Raw genomic sequence first — 19582 nt, forward strand, 5'->3', positions numbered from 1 at the left:
TGACTGATCATTCCTCCTCCCTCCTCTCACCCGACTTCGCTCTGAGCGACACACATCCCATCAGGTTGATATCGCCTATGAGCTGGCAGTTACACCTGTGCCATCGATGAGCAGCTCGTCGCCATCACCTCGGAGGCACCCGTTGGATTCCAGACGATGCCCATCGCACCACCATTGTTGGAGATTCCGTTATAGGATAGAGACCAGAGCGGTCTATTGTCTCCTAATGGATGATCTGCACCTATTAGTATTTCATGTCGACGAAAACTCTTTTACTGTGCTGATCGTCACGAAATTCGAGACGCCCCTCAGGTGTTCGCCTGGCCCTGAATCAAGACGCTGAGGTATGCATGTTTACTTGTAGCATGCATGAGCTCACATACCTTGTATAGATCGATACTAAGGACAATGTGCATTCCGTTTCCGAATACTCGACACGTCATACATCGTAATAGCAGGTCCGATCCGATCGCGTTGGATATCATGCCAACTTGGCATTGCGCGTACCTCGATGCCATCGAAAAAGTTCACCCATCATCTATTTAGTACCCAGTGTCTATCGCACCAAGCGCCAGTTCTGCATCCTCGCTGGTAAATCTTCTCTTCATATCAAAGCTTGCTGATATCCGACTGCAGGACATTGGTACTAGTACTAGTGACGGCGCGGACAGTGAGAAGGCTTGTGAATCTCTGCTAGCTTTCCATTTTCTGCGGCGAGTCCGAGTCTCCCCGCTTCAAGGTGCTCCGCGTGGAGGTCGAGCTTGATGTTGGCACTGGTAGCTCCCATGATTTCATCTATGGACTTGTACAGCTAATAGATTGTTGGTGTTCGCCGATGAGATCAGGAGAGCTTGAATCTTGTTAGGGTCCGAGTCGATGCTGAGGGTGTGGGCACCAGGATTCTGGATTCGCGGTCAGAGATGAGTACTTTGAATCGTTGATTTCTAGACTTTTCCTGATTGTTTTTTTCGTGGTGTCTTCTATATAGCTAGTTCCCCCGGTGCTCGAGGTAGGGGAGTTTACACTGACCGGCAGGTTGTTAGCTCCCATGATCTCATAAGCAAACCTTGCTACTGTTCGTGCATGAGATCACGGGAGTTAACAGGATGTGCAACATAGGACGACACCATAATGCAGTGCAATGTTTGATCGAGCCATACATACATTCCGAACACCCAGTTGACACGAAAGGAAAATCTTACTAATTTACACCATGTTTAAATTTCGACGGTCGACGTCAAGGGTATATCCTAGCCTACATGATTTCCCGTACATATACACCACCGCACGACTAACAGCCCTCTGCAAACGCCTTGAACCAATCCCTCGTAGCCTCGAACGAAACCCTAGCAGCTTCAACTCCATCGATCGCATGCGATTCTCCGGGGAAAGATAACATCTCTACTATCCCTTTCTTTGTGTCCTTTTCGGTCCCCGTCTCATCCCCAATCACGGTCGCATCCCCAGTTCCATCTCCAGTCGCATCTTCAGTTACATTCTCATTCCGAACACCACCTCCCCTCCCCTTAATCGCATGATAAAACCCAATACCCTGCCCCGGAAACACCCTCAAATCATCCTCGCCTATCAATATCAGCACTGGCACTGTTATATTGTCGACATGCGCGATTGGGGATGCGGTGAAGAGGGTGTTGTATGCTTTGGGTGTCATTAGTGGAAGAGGGGGTGTGGGCAGAGGCATCGTTTGGGAAGGTGCAGACGTGGGAGGCATTGGTGTTGGTGGGGGTGGTGTGAAGGAGTTGGAGTTGGATTCAGAATCAGAGTTGGTGGATGTAACCCCGAATTCAGAATAAACCCAATCAGGGATATCAGTCCCTGTCGCGAGTTCGCCTGCTGAGATGACGGGGTTGCGGAGTGATGCTGCGTTGAATAGGGTCGGATGTTGGCCTATCACTGTATGCGCGCAAAGGTGAATGTCAGCGTCATCGAGCGCATATATCGACTGTGAATGAAAAAGCCTATTCGGATGAAAGGGGACGTACAATGAGCAGCGATGAACCCGCCATGACTACCTCCCATCATGACCTGTTTTCCTTCCTCCGAAACGCCCCTTCTAATAAGTTCCCTGACGCTTTCTGCGACGTCTTCGACGTCCATGCTCCCGCAGTTCCCGAGGAGCTTTTGGATGTATTTTTGGCCGAATCCCATGGAGCCTGTGTAGTTGGGGAGGTTGAGGGTATCTGTGATGTGAGCGAATGAGTGATCGAGGTTGTAATTTAGAAGTCGTTGTTTAGAGAGAGGGACGTACATCCTTCAAGTGCTAATGCGACGACAGCCGGAACAAACGCAGTAGTCGAGGTCGCATGGGGTCCTCCATGCGGGATAGTGACGCACACCGGTTTCGGGCCACCATTCGTAGAAGCTTTCTTGGATTGGATGAGGAGCGATTCTGTTGGTGCGCGGGTGGTGATGGGTATGATGGATGGTGTTAGGTCGTCGAGGGCTTCTTTCACTGGAAGCAAGTGAGTGGGTGGGACGGCCGGGATTTGGATGGGACGTACTTGTAGACGACAATATCGGTTTATCAAGGACTTTCCATTGGAGGGTATCATTTTGATCAAAAGATCCTAATAAGACTTCCCAAGGGGTAGTAGGCGTGCTCCTTGAGCAAATAAACCGACTCTTGTTATCGGTAGCGTGTACAGTCCAGCTATACAACGGTCCGTCGCCTAATGTCGTTGCATCTATGACGGCTCCTGATTGGGTATCGATGAAGAAAACGGTCGTGCGTGAGTGCCATATGGACTGTAGAACGATGTATACGCGGTCTGCGCGGCGCAAAAACGGGCTTGAAGGCATGTTGTACTCTGTGTAGAGACCTGGAAAGTCGTTTGATGGGGTAGGTTCGAACACGGTTTTTACGAGGGTTGTGTTAATGCCTGTGAGGAGATCGCGGGATTCGAGAGAGACACAGGATGCGTGGGGGCCGCCTATGGGATTTGAGAACCAGAAGAGTTTTATGGGCTGGTTGTCGTGGTATAAGACGCGAGGAGAACGGCAAGATTTGTTTGGGGGAGTGAGTCTTGATGCAGATGGAGAGCAGAATGAGCCTTTGGGGAAAATAAGTTGCCATATGCCCATAGGACGGTTGAAGCATCCTTTTGCGCCGAGGAGACGGCCGTCTATAGTGTATTCGTGACCTGTTGCAAAGACTGTGTCCTCTGTTGCGAATGTGGCTTGAGCGAATAGGATGGGTGTTTTGGTGGACTGGCACGGAATTGCGACAAGTGTCGAGTCTTGTTTATTTGCCCTTGTGAATTCGGGTGATCTGGTCCAGCTGAATATAAAGATGGTAGGACGTTTCTTTGCGCGAGAGGTATCACCAAAGTGAGGTGTGTATCTAAATTTGAAGTATGGATTATCATCGGTGTTGAGAGATGCTTCGGCGGTGTATAGGAGCGACGTTTCAGAGGGAGAGAAGGAAAGGGAGTATAGGAAATCTTGGATTTGATTAGCAGGTATTCGTGGTTTTTTGTTCTGCTCACCATCTGTGAGGAAAGCTTGATGGTAGTTTGATACATCCAAAGAAGCTTCTAATTGGGTGCCAGCCCAGATCTCGACGAATCGTTTGCTATTGGCTACCTCTCTCAGGATCGCTTGACGAGATTTAGAAGGTGAAGTTTTGAACGCCTTTACTTCGGATGAATCATGAGAGGTTGTGCACTGATTGTCGGATGTCTTCGTGAGATATCGTTTGATGTTTCGATCATGATCGCGAATGGAATAAGTAACCCGTGTAACATCGTTGCCAATGAATTCAGCAGATACAGGAAGAGGAATCTCAGCTAGTTCAGTGTAGAACGTCGACGGACCAGTATATTGGAGTGGCATGGGGGTCAACGCGCAGCCTTATTCTAACTTCCATTAATATTCATAGGCGCCTACACTGTCAACGGGCCCGTGGATAACCGTTGCTACTAAAATAGTGTCCCCGGCGCTTCCCATGAACGAAGGTCCTCAGGCTGCTAGTATATGTCTGGCCTATACAGCATGACTCCGAGATATTGGATTGACCTGCAACTGAGAGATGTGGCGACCCTCGTCAGTACGATCCCAAATGGGCGTAGCTATTTTGACGCGGTCCTGCCGCGCCTGCCGCGGTCTTGACGCGCAGCTTTCACAGGGTCCTTAGACTCCTTACTCAACGTTCAACGTTCAACCCGAGTCAGCTAACATACACCGCTTAATTCTTGTCTGCTTCTCTATCGAATGTCACATCCAAAACCAAGTTCTGACTAGGTAATGCTCCGACCGGTTAGAGGATGGCTATTTCTCCGACAACGGGGGTCGCATATCCCAACATTGGCGACACTGTCCTCAGCAAGTCATCGTGCGATGTTCGTGGAGGAAAGCGAGAGCGATAAGGAAATGAACATGTCGGGGAATCCTGTACTAGCTCAGGCGCTTTGGAGCTCATTGAATACCAGTAAGTAGTCGTCCCACGTGAGTTTGCAGACCATCCAAGTGAGGGTTTACTAAACATCACGTATTGATAATGACAAGTGGATGCAAGCGATTGGCAGTCCACTGGCATCATGATGCGAATGACAGCACCCTATGGTGTTCAAAGCAAGCTCTACATGGAATCTTAACTTTATGGATGCTTGCTGATGAGAAACAAATTTATGACGCCTGCCAGTGGGATCCATCAATTGATCAATTTGACGTTCTTGTCAAGGTGAGTATCTTTGAAGTTGCATTTACGCAATTTACTTATGTTATATCACTGCTACTTTCCGATGTTTCACACCTTCAAACTCCCTTGATTGCTGATCCTGTTTCTCACTGGCCTTACTTAATCGGCAGACAACGGCCGGTTTGTGCATCCTGTACTGATACGTGTATAGTATAAGGATAGGCTCGACTGGCTTTCAATGGTCACCATCCTGATATGTGCACTTTCAGTATTTCCGCGCTGCGATGCGACATCAATCAACGGTGCACTGGATACACATAAATACCCCATCGCATGACCGCCCTTTCCATCATGAAGTCGCTTGTATCAGAGGCTATGCCCACAAGCGAAATATATTTAATGTGCTTGTCCATAATGTGCCAGCCCTTCTGTCTCTGCCTCCCATGACCGCTTCTTCCAAATCGACAGATGAAAGTTCGCATCCGTCCGATTTCTACGACCACGGTCTAACGAGTCGCAGATATGCCCTTGTCGGAGTGGCATGCTCAAGTATTTTCAGCTGCTCATGCATTGCTGCAGGCATTCTCACTTGGGTCAATTACGGAGTCGTCGGAGTAACCGTGGCCAACCTGGTCAATCCTGATCTGGATGCTCAGTTGCGCTTGCGGGCGGAGATATTGTCTCTGACACTTAACTTAATCGTCACGTTATGCACCGAGTCCATAGGATTCGTACACAACATCTCATTGCGCTCTGCGCTGGCCTCAGAGTCTCGGCTTCGTTTCAACACCAATCTGCGCCTTCTAACTGCAGCTCGTGGATGGTATAACCCTAACGGCGCCCTGCTTAACGGTATCTCGGCCGTCCTCCTCATTATATCCTATAGCTCAGCCTCACTCGCCGTATGTGTGGACTACCAAATACCGGCAGAAACGTCACAAGGATATGAGTTGGGTGTTGCCTTTACAGGGTTACCTCTCCTCATTTTAGGCGTCGCACTCCTTCTCCAGGTGATGATTGCATTATCAGGGATATGGGCTGTCAAAATATTCACGTGGAGCTCCTCACCTTTCGACTTGACTGCCGCACTAGTCAACCACGCGCAATTGACCCCTGCTACTTTCCGGTGCATGCGTTGTGTGTCTGACCTAGACACGTATGAAGGTCCAGCGAAGCCACTCAAGATACAGCCCTCTGCATGGCATGCTCACCCTAGCATCCGGAAAGTTGTCATTTCTCTTTGGGGGATCGTTGCAGCATGCGCTGGATGGGCCGCACTTGTCATGTATATCGGGGACAAGTACCCCCACATGCAATTAAACGGCCCAGGGTTGACTCTCCAAACGTGGTCGTTCTTGCCCAACGGGATCGATTCCATCGGGTATTATATGCCGAGTGTCAATTTTATGGTGTGGATTCTGCTCTTTGTCAACGTGGCAGTTATCCAGGGACCGTTGACACTTGGGCTGCATTGCTCGGAGCTCATCGCAAATGTCATTCGAGACGAAAGACAGTGGAGATGTGCGACTGGGAGGAAAGGACTTAGAACGGCGATGAACCCGGTGAAGACGATTTTCACTCATCCAATCTGTCTTATACTTTTCGTCGCGAAGCCTTTCCTGCGTGAGTCATTCATGCCTTATGCCTTTATCGGTGTTATTGAACACCATCGTTGACGATCACAGACTGGATGTTTGGGCTTTCACTCAACATAAGTGACTACGCCCTAGACGGAGAACTGTCATATTTGTCGGTAGCCATGTACTCTGCCCAGGTTCGCACTTACTGCCTATGTAAAGCTGCCACGACATCCTCACACCTCGTGTAGATCTGGAACCTATGCATTGCGCTTTTTATACTTGCCTGTTTCTTCACTTTTGTTGCACTGCGCCGACCGCGTGGCCCCCAACCGGCTTCATACGGCCACGTCCAGACGCTTGCCAACCTCGTAGACGAGTGGTCGCCTGTGATGTGGTGGGGACACAAAGAGGATAGAATCCCATACTGCCATGCTGGTAGGGTACTTATGTGCTCACGATGCTACTGCTCTGACATGACAATTACACAAGGGACGAGCGATCATCCGCTCCCGGATGTCAAGATGGACTGTGTGTATGCTGGTTCCGGTGCTGGGTCTCTAGTGCCCCTCTCATGAGAGGTACTTGCTTTACTTATTAAAGGGAATTTCTTGATTTTTATGTTTAAATATAGGAGCATCCATGTCGGGCTGGCGACGTATTGATAGGCACACAATCAGCCATGCCGTTGAACGATACACTTACGATTTTTATGCTGCTTGTTGCGTTGTAGGTAGTTCTCTTATTCCATTCATATTCGGGACCACTGTTAGTGGAGATACGTTCAATTCGAGTTTCTAAATCGTTGTGATTTGGGTTGATGACACGTCGTATAGTTGACTTGCAAGGTTATACCTTAGACTGTTCCGCCCCGAAGTGAGGGAATCCTCTCGATTACCACAAATCTACATGTGCCAATTCGACCTTTATTGATAAGTGGCTCTGCTGGCATATCATTACTAGTTCCCGGCCACAATAGCTAACCTGTGCATAATGAATGAAGCGTGCCACTTCAAATCCGAGAGATATAGCTGCGTCGCTACTAAACTACGGTAGTGCGGAACTCACCCACCGCCCGGAAATCACAGCAATCCATCGTTGCAAGTCATGGCGCTCTGCTCATTTTAAATATCGCGACCCACACGCCAATCTCATTTCCCCTCGAGCCCTTTGCGTGAACGAAGGTCGATGCCTTTCTAGACTGATGAATTGAAAATTTTTAGCGAGCTGCAATTAAGGATACTGAAGAGATGATCAAACCAGCGGGGGGCATTTTTGTGTCACCCGACTCGATGATGGCGGTACGAGTCCAAGCCCCGTACACACACTATAACGTCCAACAGCAGACCGAAGGGGCCTTGTAGCGTGTAAGGCTCGAAGGGTCAACGTCACAATATAGAAGAGTGGCTCGAACGAAAAATGACATGATTAAAGTGTCCAATTCGGGGGTTCAAAATACACTAGTGGAACTCTACGACTAACAGCTGTATTTAAGGCCATAAAACAGCGAGTATCAGACAGACGCGGGAACAGGGAAAAGAGGTAAAGAATGGGTAGCAAAGTACTCGGCCGATGGCGACTGTAGAATAACAACAAATGAGTGTAGTTAGGAGGTTCTGTCCGACAACGCCACCATTACAATCAGACAGGAGTAAGCATGGGTATACCAATAAGAAAAGACAACTGCATGGCGCGATGGTACCAAAAATCATACAAGGCTCTCCTGCGACGCCACCGAATTCGGTTGGTCAGCTATCACAAACATCTTCTTCACACCATGGTCGTCCTTGGACTCCTGCAGTTGCACCCTCACGTCTTCGTTGTCGATAATCCCTTTCCTGTTGAAATCTTTGAGTGTCAGGTTCCCGGCAGCGGATGCCATAATGAGATGAAGGGTATTTGCCGGATCGAATGTGGTCCTATGGCCACTATTCTCTTTCCGAGCCCGTAAGATATTATACAAAGCGCAGGCGAATGTGAGCATGGTAGTGATAGTGATGGGAAGGATAGCGAGAAGATATGTCGCCGACCGCCGAGTCCAACCGATCGTCGATATGTACATTGTCCCGTTGACTTGGGAGATGAGGTTGTCCGGGATCGTATTATCGGGGAAACTGCCCACAACCATAAACCCGGAGCGAAGGAACTGCCAAATGATGCTAAGTCAATTTGGATCGGACCTAAGAGACCGGAACCCTCACTGTGGCCGAAAACTCAACAACGCCACGCCAATACTCCTCCTAGGAAAGGCATAAACTTAACGTGGCCAAAAACCTTGCGACATGAGACTCACCAGCTCCTGGTAAACCTGCGTCTGATTTCCAAGATTGTCGTCGATAGATGTGTTAGTCGTTGAGGAATAGATGGAATATAGAGTATCTCCGATCGCGCTACTTATAAGCCCCTGCGAGTTGATCGACTGGAACTTGACCATTCCGGCAATGAATGACAGTAGGTGAACATTCTCTGGCCCGAAAGGGGTTGATGAATTGACCTCGGAAGAAATCAGGTCGTTGGAATAATTGGCGCGGACTGTAGTCAACAGTGGGGTCACTTCGCACACGCTTGCATCGAGGAACCTATACTTGTAAAATCCTTGTGAAAGAATCGCTATAGGAACAAAATCGGTCGATGACTACAAACGCATATTTCAATGACTCACTGAAGCTTGTATAAGTTTGAGTCAAATTCATGGGCCCCGGGCACACAACGGAAGGAAGAAAGCCACTCCCTGACAAGCTCGCATTTCCATTTGCATCCACCTTGGTCACATATTCCTGCGTTGTGAGCGTGTCTAGGAGTTGAGAGTAAATTCGAGGCAAGGTATATGCGGTCGAAACTCACTGGCACCGCAGTTTGCAGTTATATTCCACAGGCGAAGACCAGTGATGGAGTCGTTCGAAGCAGCTGCATTGGTATAGATAACAGAGGAGTTGCTCGTGTTCCAAAGGAACTGCGTTGAACTTGAGTCAATGGCCCGGCAGCTGACGTCGGCTGTTAACCCTTGCTGCCACATGGAATAGTTCCTGTTGAAGCCTTGAGGAATATGCACGCTGGTATGTTTTCCCGATATCTGTCTTGTGTTGACCGTGACATTTCCACCAGAAAACCCAAGACGAGTACTGTTGGCATCCGGAACTCCATCCGAGCCAGAAAAATTCTCGATGGTGGGCACAATCCCCTCTAGGTACACAACACATCATCGCAAAACAGCTCCAAGTGACCTGAGAATCTGAACATACGAGTAGATACGTTATATTTTGCGCCATTGAAATTGAATGTCCCAGGAAGACCATAGGTATACCCTGCGGCAGAGACTCCGCTTAACATTGCGCCGATGTCGAGAACCTCGAAAGCATTGTCCTGGACTTGGGTCGTTCGTGTTAGAAGAAACGGGCGAAACACTGGGAAAGTAGAGATACGCACTGTCAACAATACCCTGCGTTTGAAATTCTCCGGAGAGCAAGGTGGCAAACGCAGTTCCAGTAATGTCAAGTTCAGATCCCTGCATCTGAATTGGCCATAGGAAGGGGGTTGGTGTCAGGAGAGTCGTCCACCTATATCCGGACTTAAATTAGACAACACTGCAATAGTACGATGCCCTCAGTAACGAGTTACCCTGCTGTCAAGAGTCTCAGGACACCAAAGACGAACAGCGTCATAGTGGTCAGTCGCAAGTACTCAGGCCTCAATATGTATGAGCCCTTCGACAAAGCGACACCAGCGCTTATCTGAATGAGAGAAATGGAATCCGACATCCGATGTCTCAATGCCTTCTTCATTGAAATTGTGAAAATACTAGGGGAATGTTCATCTCTATGTGAGTGGTGGGCTACAGAGAGTAAAAGGGTATACAGACATTGCGGTAGTCACTGAAAGCGCAGTTGCGATTAATGTGACTACCATTGTCAAATCTTGGGGGCGATGCTTCCATAAATTGGCGACTTGATCGGGTGGAGAGAGGTAACCATAATAGAGAACTGCACCAAGAAATCCATACCCAAATGCCAGGACAATAACCTGGCTACAGATGATAACGGTATGTAACAGAAGGTTCATGGGCACACCAGGCATTGCAGAAGGAATGTGGGACGTGCAGAATCGATGCTTCAGCAGCTTTGTCGGTTCGATCTTTACCAGTTAAAAAGGAGTGAAGGGAAGGGAGTGGGACTGAGGATATGCTGAAGCCATTATATATATGATAGCTAGTACGACATCAAAATATTCATACTTAAGCTGAAGCGAAGATGTTTGAGCAAGAGTCTGAGGTTTGAATGACGTTAGGGTGTCCAATCTAGGATTTAAACTTTCAAGTCGTTCGAAGGAACCGAGAATTATGTAATGCCGTTGGACTAGCACATTGTTGACCATCACCACACGCTGGAAGCGATTTTTGATTCATCTTTCCTTCCACGACACCCACTTTAGCTATAGTGGGTCTAGAGGGTCCTCTAGAAAATGTTAATGAATGTCAACGATGCTGTGTCTATCATTTGATGCGTGAAAAACGCTTTCCGGCTGCGATAATCACCGATCAGTGTACGGTGCATAGGCCAGGGCCTATCTGCCGTTCATCCTAAAACTGTTAGCTCTCATGTGAGGTAAGTTACATGTGCATTCGAATTTTCTGTGCTGTAAGACTGTCAAGCAACGTTCAACGTGTGCAGTCAATATGAGTCAAGGCTTTACATAGCCTATATATCCTCGCAACGATTTGTTTCTGACTCGGACAAGTCGGTTATCGCTTACTGCTGCTCAGCTCTCATGTCCAGCCAAAGTCGAGTTGCCAGTGAATACTCACAGTCATTGCCAGCGGCACAGCTACACCGTGACACTGCCCCGAATGAGAGCTTTTTCGACCAATTTCCACACAAGTGGGATGCTCCAGAATCCTTTATCCCGCGGCATATCTTTAAAATATGCTGCCTCATATTCACCTGGCACGACGATCTGCACTGGTTGCACAACCTCTTGAAAGAAGGAAACACCTGGGAAGAGCTGCATCGTCAATATCTGACCCAGGTCGATAAAGTGACCATCGTGGTAAGTCGATGATGGGCATCATTCATTCAAATTGATCACATTAATGAGTTCTTGCGCAGCAAGGACTCGTGCTTACCACTGCGGCGGTTTTTATCTCCTCAAATCCACCGCTTGTGAAAGAAGTCAACTACTCGTCTTCTGCATCTTACGCCTGTATGGCAGAGTCGCTCGTCTTTTCGTTGTTTGGGCTATTGTTCCAACTGAAAGCATCTGCTTCTGGATTCCTTTTTCAAAAGCGGAGTGCTGCAGAGGTACACATTTTATTGTCAGGGTGGAAGGCCAGCGTTGACCTCATCACAGATCATAATTGAGAGACGCTGGAGAATATTCTGGCACCTCCTAGGTTTGGCAGTGCCAATCATTATCTTTAGCATATCAGTTGTGCTTTTGCTCATAGGTGTGCAGTTTACCTCGTAATGCGTGATCGCAACTTACACAGTTCGTCATCAGCCATCGTGCTCACAGGGTTCGCATCTCACTCCGAAACTGTGAAACTTTATATGAGCATGACATTTGCTTTCCTTGGCGCTTGTCATTTGGTATCGATTCTGGGTTCACCATTCTACCACTATTTATCGGACCTATGCATCCGCCTTGTTTACGCCACGAGTGGTAAACGGGATTAGTGCTGGATTCAGAGACTGTTCAAGGGCACTAGCAAGTGTTTTAGTAGCGATTGATTACTCCTCTGATTGCGCATGCAGTTCCTTCTAGATAACTCAGATTCAGTCGCTCCTCTGTACATACTAAATGCAGTTTCTTGGTTTATTGAGGACTCGTGCAACGAAATATGGAGTAACTTATATATTATGCTCGCTTGATCAAAAGGCATATCGTCTAACTCACATTAAAATTAACAACAGCTATCTGGATCATTGCATCGTACCAACACCCGAACACCCGACACTAAACATCAAAGGAAATCTGCAAACAAAGAATAAAGCATCCTAATCATAGTATCCAAATGCGAAGAAAAAATTGATCATATCATAAGTAACAATCGTACATAGATATTTTTATCGCAGCGCACGAATCAAAAAGGCGGAACTTCAGCGCCCCGATGTTTATGCTCTGCTAGGGGCGATCATCAAAGCCTATGGCCTCACTTCAAACCTCGTCCGAGACCCTCGTGCTGCCACTCGCCATCGACGTCATCGAGCAGGGCGATGCTGTCACGCTTACGACCACTTAGACTCGCAGCATCGTGTTGGTTGAGCGCGTACAAACACTTGGAATGTGAGGCGGCGAGTTGGGAGTTGTGCAGCTGGTGAATGGTAACAGCAGAATCATCGATGAGGGTGTGGTGATGCACGTGGAGAAGGAAGTTGAGCGTTTCGAACCTGTTCTGTGTGACTGACGTAGCTGTGGACGTCCTGCTGCGTACTATGCAATGTTTCTTGGACACGGGACAGTGCTGGGTGCTGATTAAATTAATGCTTGTTGGCAGGAATCTTGTGCGCTATAGCCAATGCCACGGGTTACAACATGTACGGCAAACATTTGATGAGGAACGTTCAGTGGATTTTGACGGCACTGTTTATCGATGAACAAATGTTGGAGATACCAGAATGTGGCAGGACGGAAATATTGAGTTGCCAGATAATTGTTCAATTGAAGGCCGCATCTCGACAACTTGGACAGGAGGAACAAATGAGCAGCTAAATTCTCAATATGGCCATGTAGGATGAGTAAATCTCTCAGGAGATCGAAATCGCCAAAACTTGGATGCCAGGCAAATTCAAAGTTTAAACAATGTGATCAGGGACTGCCAGCGCAACCGACCAACTTGCTTCAACGTTACGATACAAAGCGTTTGCAATTGCAGTTAATATTGCTAGACCAATCGTCAAAATAAAAATAAGACTATGTACTTATATAGTTGGACCCTTCCATTCCATCACAGAAGAAGTCATGTAATAGCAGGGCAGGTTTGGTCACGGTGATCAAGTTGAACCTAGTAGTAGCCCATGCCATCGCTGCATATAGGAACCACTATCGTCTTTCTCTTTTGGGAGAGACTATGTAGTAGGACCTGCCTCAATTCGGCTTTAGACAATATCATTGCCATGCATGAAAATGTCGAAAGTTGATTCTACTTTGCCAGCGCTAGCGCGGCCGACCAACTTGGCGCCGTTACGATACATAGTTGTTAATGGATTTCTCAAAGGATCATTCCATCAGTTGTTGGTGGTATGCTGTAATCGGTAAGTATAATCAACCTTCGACACAGGAAGCCAAGGCCGCGGTCTCAAACAGAGCGCTCCGCGCTCCTTTTTGGCTTCCTCAGGCCCCGGCTTCGCCTGGATCCTAATAATCATAAATCGGCTCAAAAAATAATGTAATTACTCGCATCCGATGATCCCGCGCACCCATTTGTTGTTAATTACGAGATGCCGCCGCAAAGAGGATTTTGTGGGACAAGTGCAACAATATTGCAGGACAGGTGAGTTGGTGTTGACTAATTTTGGGCTACTCACCAATGCGGCGTACTGATCGGGAATTCTGGCAGATCTGCGTGGCACCTGACTATGTCCTCGTACAGCGGGACAAGCAGGATGAGCTGGTCAAAGCATTCCAGAAGCATTATAACGCATTCTTCCCCAAGGGTGCGTTGGATTCGCCATTGTTCGGAAGTATCGTGTCAGATTCGCACTATAAACGCCTCACTTCCCTTCTTTCCCGCACAAAGGGTGAAGTCGTTCTTCAGGGTCGCGCTGATGCCGCAAGGAGGAGACTTGAGCCCACCATTGTTAAGGATGTTGTCGACGGTGACTCCTTGCTAGAAGAGTCAGTATTCCCTGTTGTTAGAAATGTGTTTCTGATAGCATGGTTTTGACAGAGAAATCCTTGGTCCGATATTACCTATCGTGCCTGTGGATTCTCTCCAACAGGCAATCAGCTTCGTTAATGCACGGTAAGGTCTCCTCCTAAATCCAACTCCTCGACTGACTTCTCGCACATAGATCTCATCCGCTAGTTTCTGTACGCTTTTAGTGACAACGAGAGCCTGAAGCAACAGCGTATGTTTCACTTAGCTGATGAGGGATGATGTAGTAGCCATTGCATGTGTGAGATGTTGGGAGGCATGCATGTACCAGCATTGATATTGCGAAGACCAAATTTCGACGGTCGACATCAAGGGCAGATCCCAGCCCATATGATTTTGCTATGTACACCACCGCACGACTAACAGCCCTGTGCGAACGCCTTGAACCAATCCCTCGTAGCCTCGAACGACACCCTAGCAGCTTCCACTCCATCGATTCGCAGTCCTCGATGCGGGATAGTGACGCACACTGGTTTGAGGACACCACTCATAGAGGCTTTCTTGGACTGGATGAGGAGTGATTCTATTGGTGAGCGGGCGGTGATGGGTATGATGTATGTTGTTAAGTCGTCGAGGGCTTGTTTGACTGGAAGAGCGAGGGAGCGTGTGGGACGGGCGGCCGGGAGATGGATGGGACGTACTCGTAGAGGACAATGTTGGTTTATCAAGGACTCTCCATTCAAGGGTATCGTTTTGATCAAAAGATCCTAATAAGGGGTAGTAGGCGTATTTCTCGGGCAAATAAACCGACCCTTGTTGTCGGTAGCGTGTACAGTCCAGCTGTACAACGGTCCGTCGCCTGATGTGATTGCATCTATGATCGCTCCTGATAGACCTTCTAATTTGCATTAATATTCATAGGCACCTACATCGTCAACACGTGGACAACTGTTGCCACTAAAGTAGTGCGAGACTCACCCCACCGCCTAGAAATCATCATCATCGTAGCAATCCATAATTGCAGATCAATTCACATGGCGCTTCCGCTCATTTCAAACCACGTGACATGAACGAGGCTGCTACTTAGTATATCTCGGGCCTGTACAGCATGCACTTTCAGTATTGCCACACTGTGATGCGAATCAACGGTGCACTGGATACACATAAATACCCCGTCGCACGACCGCTTTCCATCACAAAATCACATGCGCCAGAGGCTATGCTCGTAAGTGAAATACATCTAATCTGCTTGTCCATAATGTGCCAGCCCTTCTGTCTCTGCCTCCCATGACCGCTTCTTCCAAATCGACAGATGAAAGTTCGCATCCGTCCGGTCTTCTTGCATATGACGCACTCCCGAATCACCAGGACTTTGACCCAATGATATCTGATGCAAAGTTCACTGCTGATACTAGAACCGATTTCTACGACCGCAGTCTGACGAGTCGCAGATATGCCCTTGTCGGAGTGGCATGCTCAAGTATCTTCAGCTGCTTATGCATCGTTGCAGGCATTGTCACTTTAGCCAATCAAGGAGTCAGAGGAGTAACCACGCTCAACCTGGTCAATCCTGATCTGCTCGCTCAGTTGGAGTTGCAGGGGAAGATATTGTCCATGACACTTAACTTAATCGTCACGTTATGCACTGAGTCCATAGGATTCGTACACAGCCTCTCATTGCGCTCTGCGCTGGCCTCAGAGTCTCGGCTTCGTTTCAACACCAATCTGCGCCTTCTAACTGGAGTTCGTGGATGGCATAACCCTAACGGCGCCCTGCTTAACGGCATCTCGGCTGTCCCCCTCATTGTGTCCTACAGCTCGGCCTCACTCGTCATAGGTCTCAACTATCAAGTCATGCCAGGCATGTCAAGCAAGGCTGAGGAGGGTGTTGCCATCGCAGCGGTACCTCTCCTCATTTTGGGCGTCGCACTCTTCCTCCAGGTGATGATCGCATTGTCAGGGATGCGGGCTGTCAAAATATTGACGTGGAGCTCCTCACCTTTCGACTTAACCGCTGCACTGGTCCACCACACGCAATTGACCCCTGCTACTTTTCGGTGCATGCGTTGTGTGTCTGACCTAGACACATATGGAGGTCCAGCGAAGCCACCAGAGATACAGCCCTCTGCGTGGCATGCTCACCCTAGCATCCGGAAAGTTATCATTTCTCTTTGGGGGATCGTTGCAGCATGCACTGTATGGGCCGCACTTGTCACGTACATCTGGGACAAGTCTTTCGGCGGGGGGGTATCTTCCTCTGGTGTGCTTATCCCACAAACGTGGTCGTTCTTGCCCAACGGGGTCAATTCCATTCAGTATGTTATGCTGGGTGGCAATTCTGGGATGTGGATTCTACTCTTTGTCAACATGGCAGTTATCCAGGGACCGTTGACGCTTGGGCTGCATTGCTCGGAGCTCATCGCAAATGTCATTCGAGACGAGAGACAGTGGAGATGTGCTACTGGGAGGAAAGGGCTTAAAACGGCGACGAACCCAGTGAAGACAATGTTCACTCATCCGATCTGTCTTGTACTTTTCGTCACGAAGCCTTTCCTGCGTGAGTCATTCATGCCTGTATCGGTGGCATTGAACATCATTGTCGACGATCACAGACTGGATGTTTGGGCTTGCATTCAACATAGGTGACATCGCCCAACAAGGACAACTGGAAATATTGTCGGTAATCATGAACACTACCCAGGTTCGCACTTACTGCCTGTGTAAAGCTGCTACGACATCCTCACACCCTCGTGCAGATCTGGAACTTGTGCATTGCGCTTTTTATATTTGCCTGTTTCTTCACTTTCGTCGCACTGCGCCGACCTCGTGGCCCCCAACCGGCTGCATACGGCCACGTCCAGACGCTCGCCAACCTCATAGACGAGTGGTCGCCTGTGATGTGGTGGGGACATAAGGAGGATGGAATCCCGTACTGTCATGCTGGTAGGGTACTTATATGCTCACGATGCTACTGCTCTGACATGACAATTACACAAGGACGAGCGATCATCCGCTCCCGGATGTGAAGATGGACTGTGTTTATGCTGGTTCCGGTACTGGGTCTCTGGTGCCCCTCTCGTGAGAGGTACTTGCTTTATTTTTTAAAGGGAATTTCTTGATTTCTATGTTTAAATATAGGAGCATCCATGTTCATGCCAGGCTGGCAACGCATTGATAGGCACACAACCAGTGAATGACCATCCTATCGTCATCTGTGTAAGCACGCTATCTTACGCGCCATAGGCTCTTTCGTCTGATGTTTTGCATTATCAATAGACCGACGACGCACTCCCTTTCGGAACGTCTTGTCTTGGAGATTTCTCTTTGCTTCTTGCGCAGCCTCCGCTAGGCCTTGGCTTGAGCAGGGATGATGTAGCTCTAAAGTCGTGCGGATGGACATGGATGCTGTATTTTCAATAAGACCTCGTGATTGAACTAACTTTCAATCTCGAGTACGACGTCGAATTTAGATGGGATGGACCCTGACTCTAGAATACTGGTTGTGTCACGGAGCAGGACGACCAATAGCCCGACCTGTGAAGAAGAAAAGCACCTACGCGATACCCGTGAAATGGAACAGAAGCGCCACCGGTCTTTTACTTTCAATTTCTAGATAACTTTTCTTCACCAGGTGATATCGTCGATGGGCCTAACATTTCCCTCGATGTGCTCATCAGTACGAGAAGAAAAAATGATACTTAATGCATGATCGTCCTGCTCGTGAGTTGTTTGAAGTTTCGGTGTCCTAGCAATGAAGAATAATACAACTGCACAGGAGATAATTGCCATGAAATAGAATGCAACATTAGATTCCTCGTCCGCTCATTACCTCCAGTGTATGGCCAGCCATATACGACGCAAGCGGTGAGACAAGGCTGAACAAACCATCAGTTAGCTCTTGAAGGTACCGAGATAGAGGTTGATCAAAACGTACAAAGCATGCCTGCGGCCAGCCTCGTCAGCGGTGGTGCACTCTGCGGACGAATATCCACGAAAGCATTGACATTCTAAGCAGCAGCGCGCTGCTTTGCTTTAGGAATGCTCAGTTCAGCCTTCTGTCCGTTAATCTCAATGGTTGCGCCATCCCTCTTTTGCCGCGGCAGTCACTACTCCACATTATACATACTGAATGCAGTTTCTTGGTTTATTGGGAACTCGTGTAACGAAATGTCAAGCAATTTAAGTAACTTCTAACATATGTGAGGACAGAACGGTTGACTCCCATGCGTGTACTCCACCTGAGCTCCACATGCATTCCGCTGTTCACTCTCAGTGTGCGCTGACCAAACTAATCTACTACACAGCCTTGTACGCGTCAGGAGGAAGATCGCGTAAAGTGGGGGACATCATGATAAGGACGGCGCGAGCTAGTAGTAGATGATGTATAACACGGCGGATGCCAAATAAATCGGGCCGTACACATCAACACGACCTCTGGTACTGAATTATGTATGAATTTCGTAAGAGAACAAAGCAAGGATGTGAAAGTTATACTCACTAATAGCGACAGCACTTGTGCGCTATTACCGTAATAGCACCTGTTCCTCGTATGTGGGACAGGCAGATAACCAAGCCATACAATGGATACCGTCAAATATGGTCGCCATGAGCAAACACGAGACTATTGGCGTCCGAATCTTCGATTCCGCTGCTGCAATCTGAGTCAGATGTTGGAACTCGGGATGCGGGAAATTGGAATGTCAGACGAACCTGATGATCAGTTCGAGAATCAGGCGGAAGATTAGAGAGTCATTATCCTGAGCCTCGAGTGACGAGTCCTTCACTTTCACCAACCCTAAGGCAGACATAATCAGCAGCGGTATAATTCGATTGAGGTGCAGACATACTCATCAAAATACTTTTCTAGGTTTGACCTAGTACACTGGATGCGGACATTGCACGTCGAGAGCCTCTTATTCCACCACTAGCATAGGTCAGGAAGTTGAGAACTGAAAAGCGAGTGTCCCCGCTTCGAGCTGGGTGGTTTCGATATGATAACGGTGTAGGTGATAACTCATAGCTGAATCCTTTCGATATCGCATTGCCTTTGCTCTTGTCGTGGATCTGGTTTTTCGTTAGGGTCTGGGGGTCATCAACATATCCGATCTAAGGATGTACACGAGTCGAACATTTGGGTGAACGGATCGAGCTTACCTTCAAAATTTCCCGTTGCTCCGCTGAGTCATATGCTTTGACGGACTCCTTTGAGTCCCTAAGGACGTGTATAGTAGTGAATTGCAGATGCAGAATTTCCAAAAGCACAACTCACTTCCAGATTGACTTGAACTTTGAATTAATATCCTGAATCCTTGGACTATCTCGTAATTTGATGAGCGCTGAACCACTGGCGTGAATGAGTTCTGGGGCGATCAGTGCCATAATCATGACGCCAAGCCGATGCCGTAGGATGTGATTGGTACTGTCCTTGGGACTCGGGATATTGGGGTGAATGGTAGTGATTCGAACTACTATAAATGCACGCAAACAGAGTGAGAGCAGAGCTAGAGATGTCGATGATGCATGATGGTCCATAGGGTT

At 48.2% G+C, this 19582-nt stretch overlaps 7 protein-coding genes across 7 annotated transcripts; 4 read left to right on the plus strand and 3 right to left on the minus strand.

Moving 5' to 3' along the window:
• Positions 1-1202: 1202 nt before the first annotated feature.
• DFJ58DRAFT_765969 (uncharacterized protein) lies at positions 1203-3863 on the minus strand. Its single transcript, XM_041388777.1, has 5 exons — positions 3507-3863; positions 2523-3461; positions 2270-2473; positions 2004-2201; positions 1203-1914 (listed from the first exon to the last, which is right to left on the minus strand). Exons 1-5 carry the CDS (start codon positions 3850-3852, stop codon positions 1292-1294), a joined length of 2310 nt encoding a protein of 769 aa, XP_041248611.1. The 5' UTR covers positions 3853-3863; the 3' UTR covers positions 1203-1291.
• Positions 3864-5100: 1237 nt separating this feature from the next.
• Positions 5101-6812, plus strand: DFJ58DRAFT_723259 (uncharacterized protein; the record flags this gene model as incomplete). Its single annotated transcript, XM_041384977.1, has 4 exons — positions 5101-6280; positions 6343-6431; positions 6486-6672; positions 6727-6812. The coding sequence occupies 4 exons, from the start codon at positions 5101-5103 to the stop codon at positions 6810-6812; spliced, it is 1542 nt and encodes a 513-aa protein (XP_041248612.1).
• An 827-nt stretch (positions 6813-7639) lies between these two features.
• Positions 7640-10509, minus strand: DFJ58DRAFT_742488 (uncharacterized protein). The gene is made up of 9 exons (XM_041387200.1): positions 10094-10509; positions 9853-10032; positions 9661-9791; positions 9477-9602; positions 9079-9417; positions 8897-9028; positions 8528-8844; positions 8436-8474; positions 7640-8380 (listed from the first exon to the last, which is right to left on the minus strand). Exons 1-9 carry the CDS (start codon positions 10306-10308, stop codon positions 7943-7945), a joined length of 1917 nt encoding a protein of 638 aa, XP_041248613.1. The 5' UTR covers positions 10309-10509; the 3' UTR covers positions 7640-7942.
• A 279-nt stretch (positions 10510-10788) lies between these two features.
• On the plus strand, positions 10789-12023 carry DFJ58DRAFT_765990 (uncharacterized protein). The gene is made up of 4 exons (XM_041388778.1): positions 10789-11277; positions 11337-11528; positions 11578-11674; positions 11728-12023. The coding sequence occupies exons 1-4, from the start codon at positions 10999-11001 to the stop codon at positions 11901-11903; spliced, it is 744 nt and encodes a 247-aa protein (XP_041248614.1). The 5' UTR covers positions 10789-10998; the 3' UTR covers positions 11904-12023.
• Positions 12024-13336: 1313 nt separating this feature from the next.
• On the plus strand, positions 13337-15049 carry DFJ58DRAFT_742490 (Aldehyde/histidinol dehydrogenase). The gene is made up of 5 exons (XM_041387201.1): positions 13337-14064; positions 14117-14191; positions 14241-14259; positions 14313-14345; positions 14392-15049. Exons 1-5 carry the CDS (start codon positions 13757-13759, stop codon positions 14623-14625), a joined length of 669 nt encoding a protein of 222 aa, XP_041248615.1. The 5' UTR covers positions 13337-13756; the 3' UTR covers positions 14626-15049.
• Positions 15050-15331: 282 nt separating this feature from the next.
• On the plus strand, positions 15332-17464 carry DFJ58DRAFT_837709 (uncharacterized protein; the record flags this gene model as incomplete). Its single annotated transcript, XM_041392392.1, has 6 exons — positions 15332-16601; positions 16657-16745; positions 16801-16992; positions 17042-17122; positions 17204-17260; positions 17321-17464. 6 exons carry the CDS (start codon positions 15332-15334, stop codon positions 17462-17464), a joined length of 1833 nt encoding a protein of 610 aa, XP_041248616.1.
• A 1170-nt stretch (positions 17465-18634) lies between these two features.
• DFJ58DRAFT_723264 (uncharacterized protein) lies at positions 18635-19576 on the minus strand (the record flags this gene model as incomplete). The annotated part of the gene is made up of 5 exons (XM_041384978.1): positions 18635-18695; positions 18755-18839; positions 18919-19150; positions 19199-19256; positions 19314-19576. The coding sequence occupies 5 exons, from the start codon at positions 19574-19576 to the stop codon at positions 18635-18637; spliced, it is 699 nt and encodes a 232-aa protein (XP_041248617.1).
• Positions 19577-19582: the final 6 nt, after the last annotated feature.

The sequence above is a fragment of the Suillus subalutaceus genome (assembly GCF_016647625.1).
Source record: "Suillus subalutaceus strain FC151 chromosome Unknown DFJ58scaffold_12, whole genome shotgun sequence".
In the NCBI taxonomy this organism is placed as follows: domain Eukaryota; kingdom Fungi; phylum Basidiomycota; class Agaricomycetes; order Boletales; family Suillaceae; genus Suillus; species Suillus subalutaceus.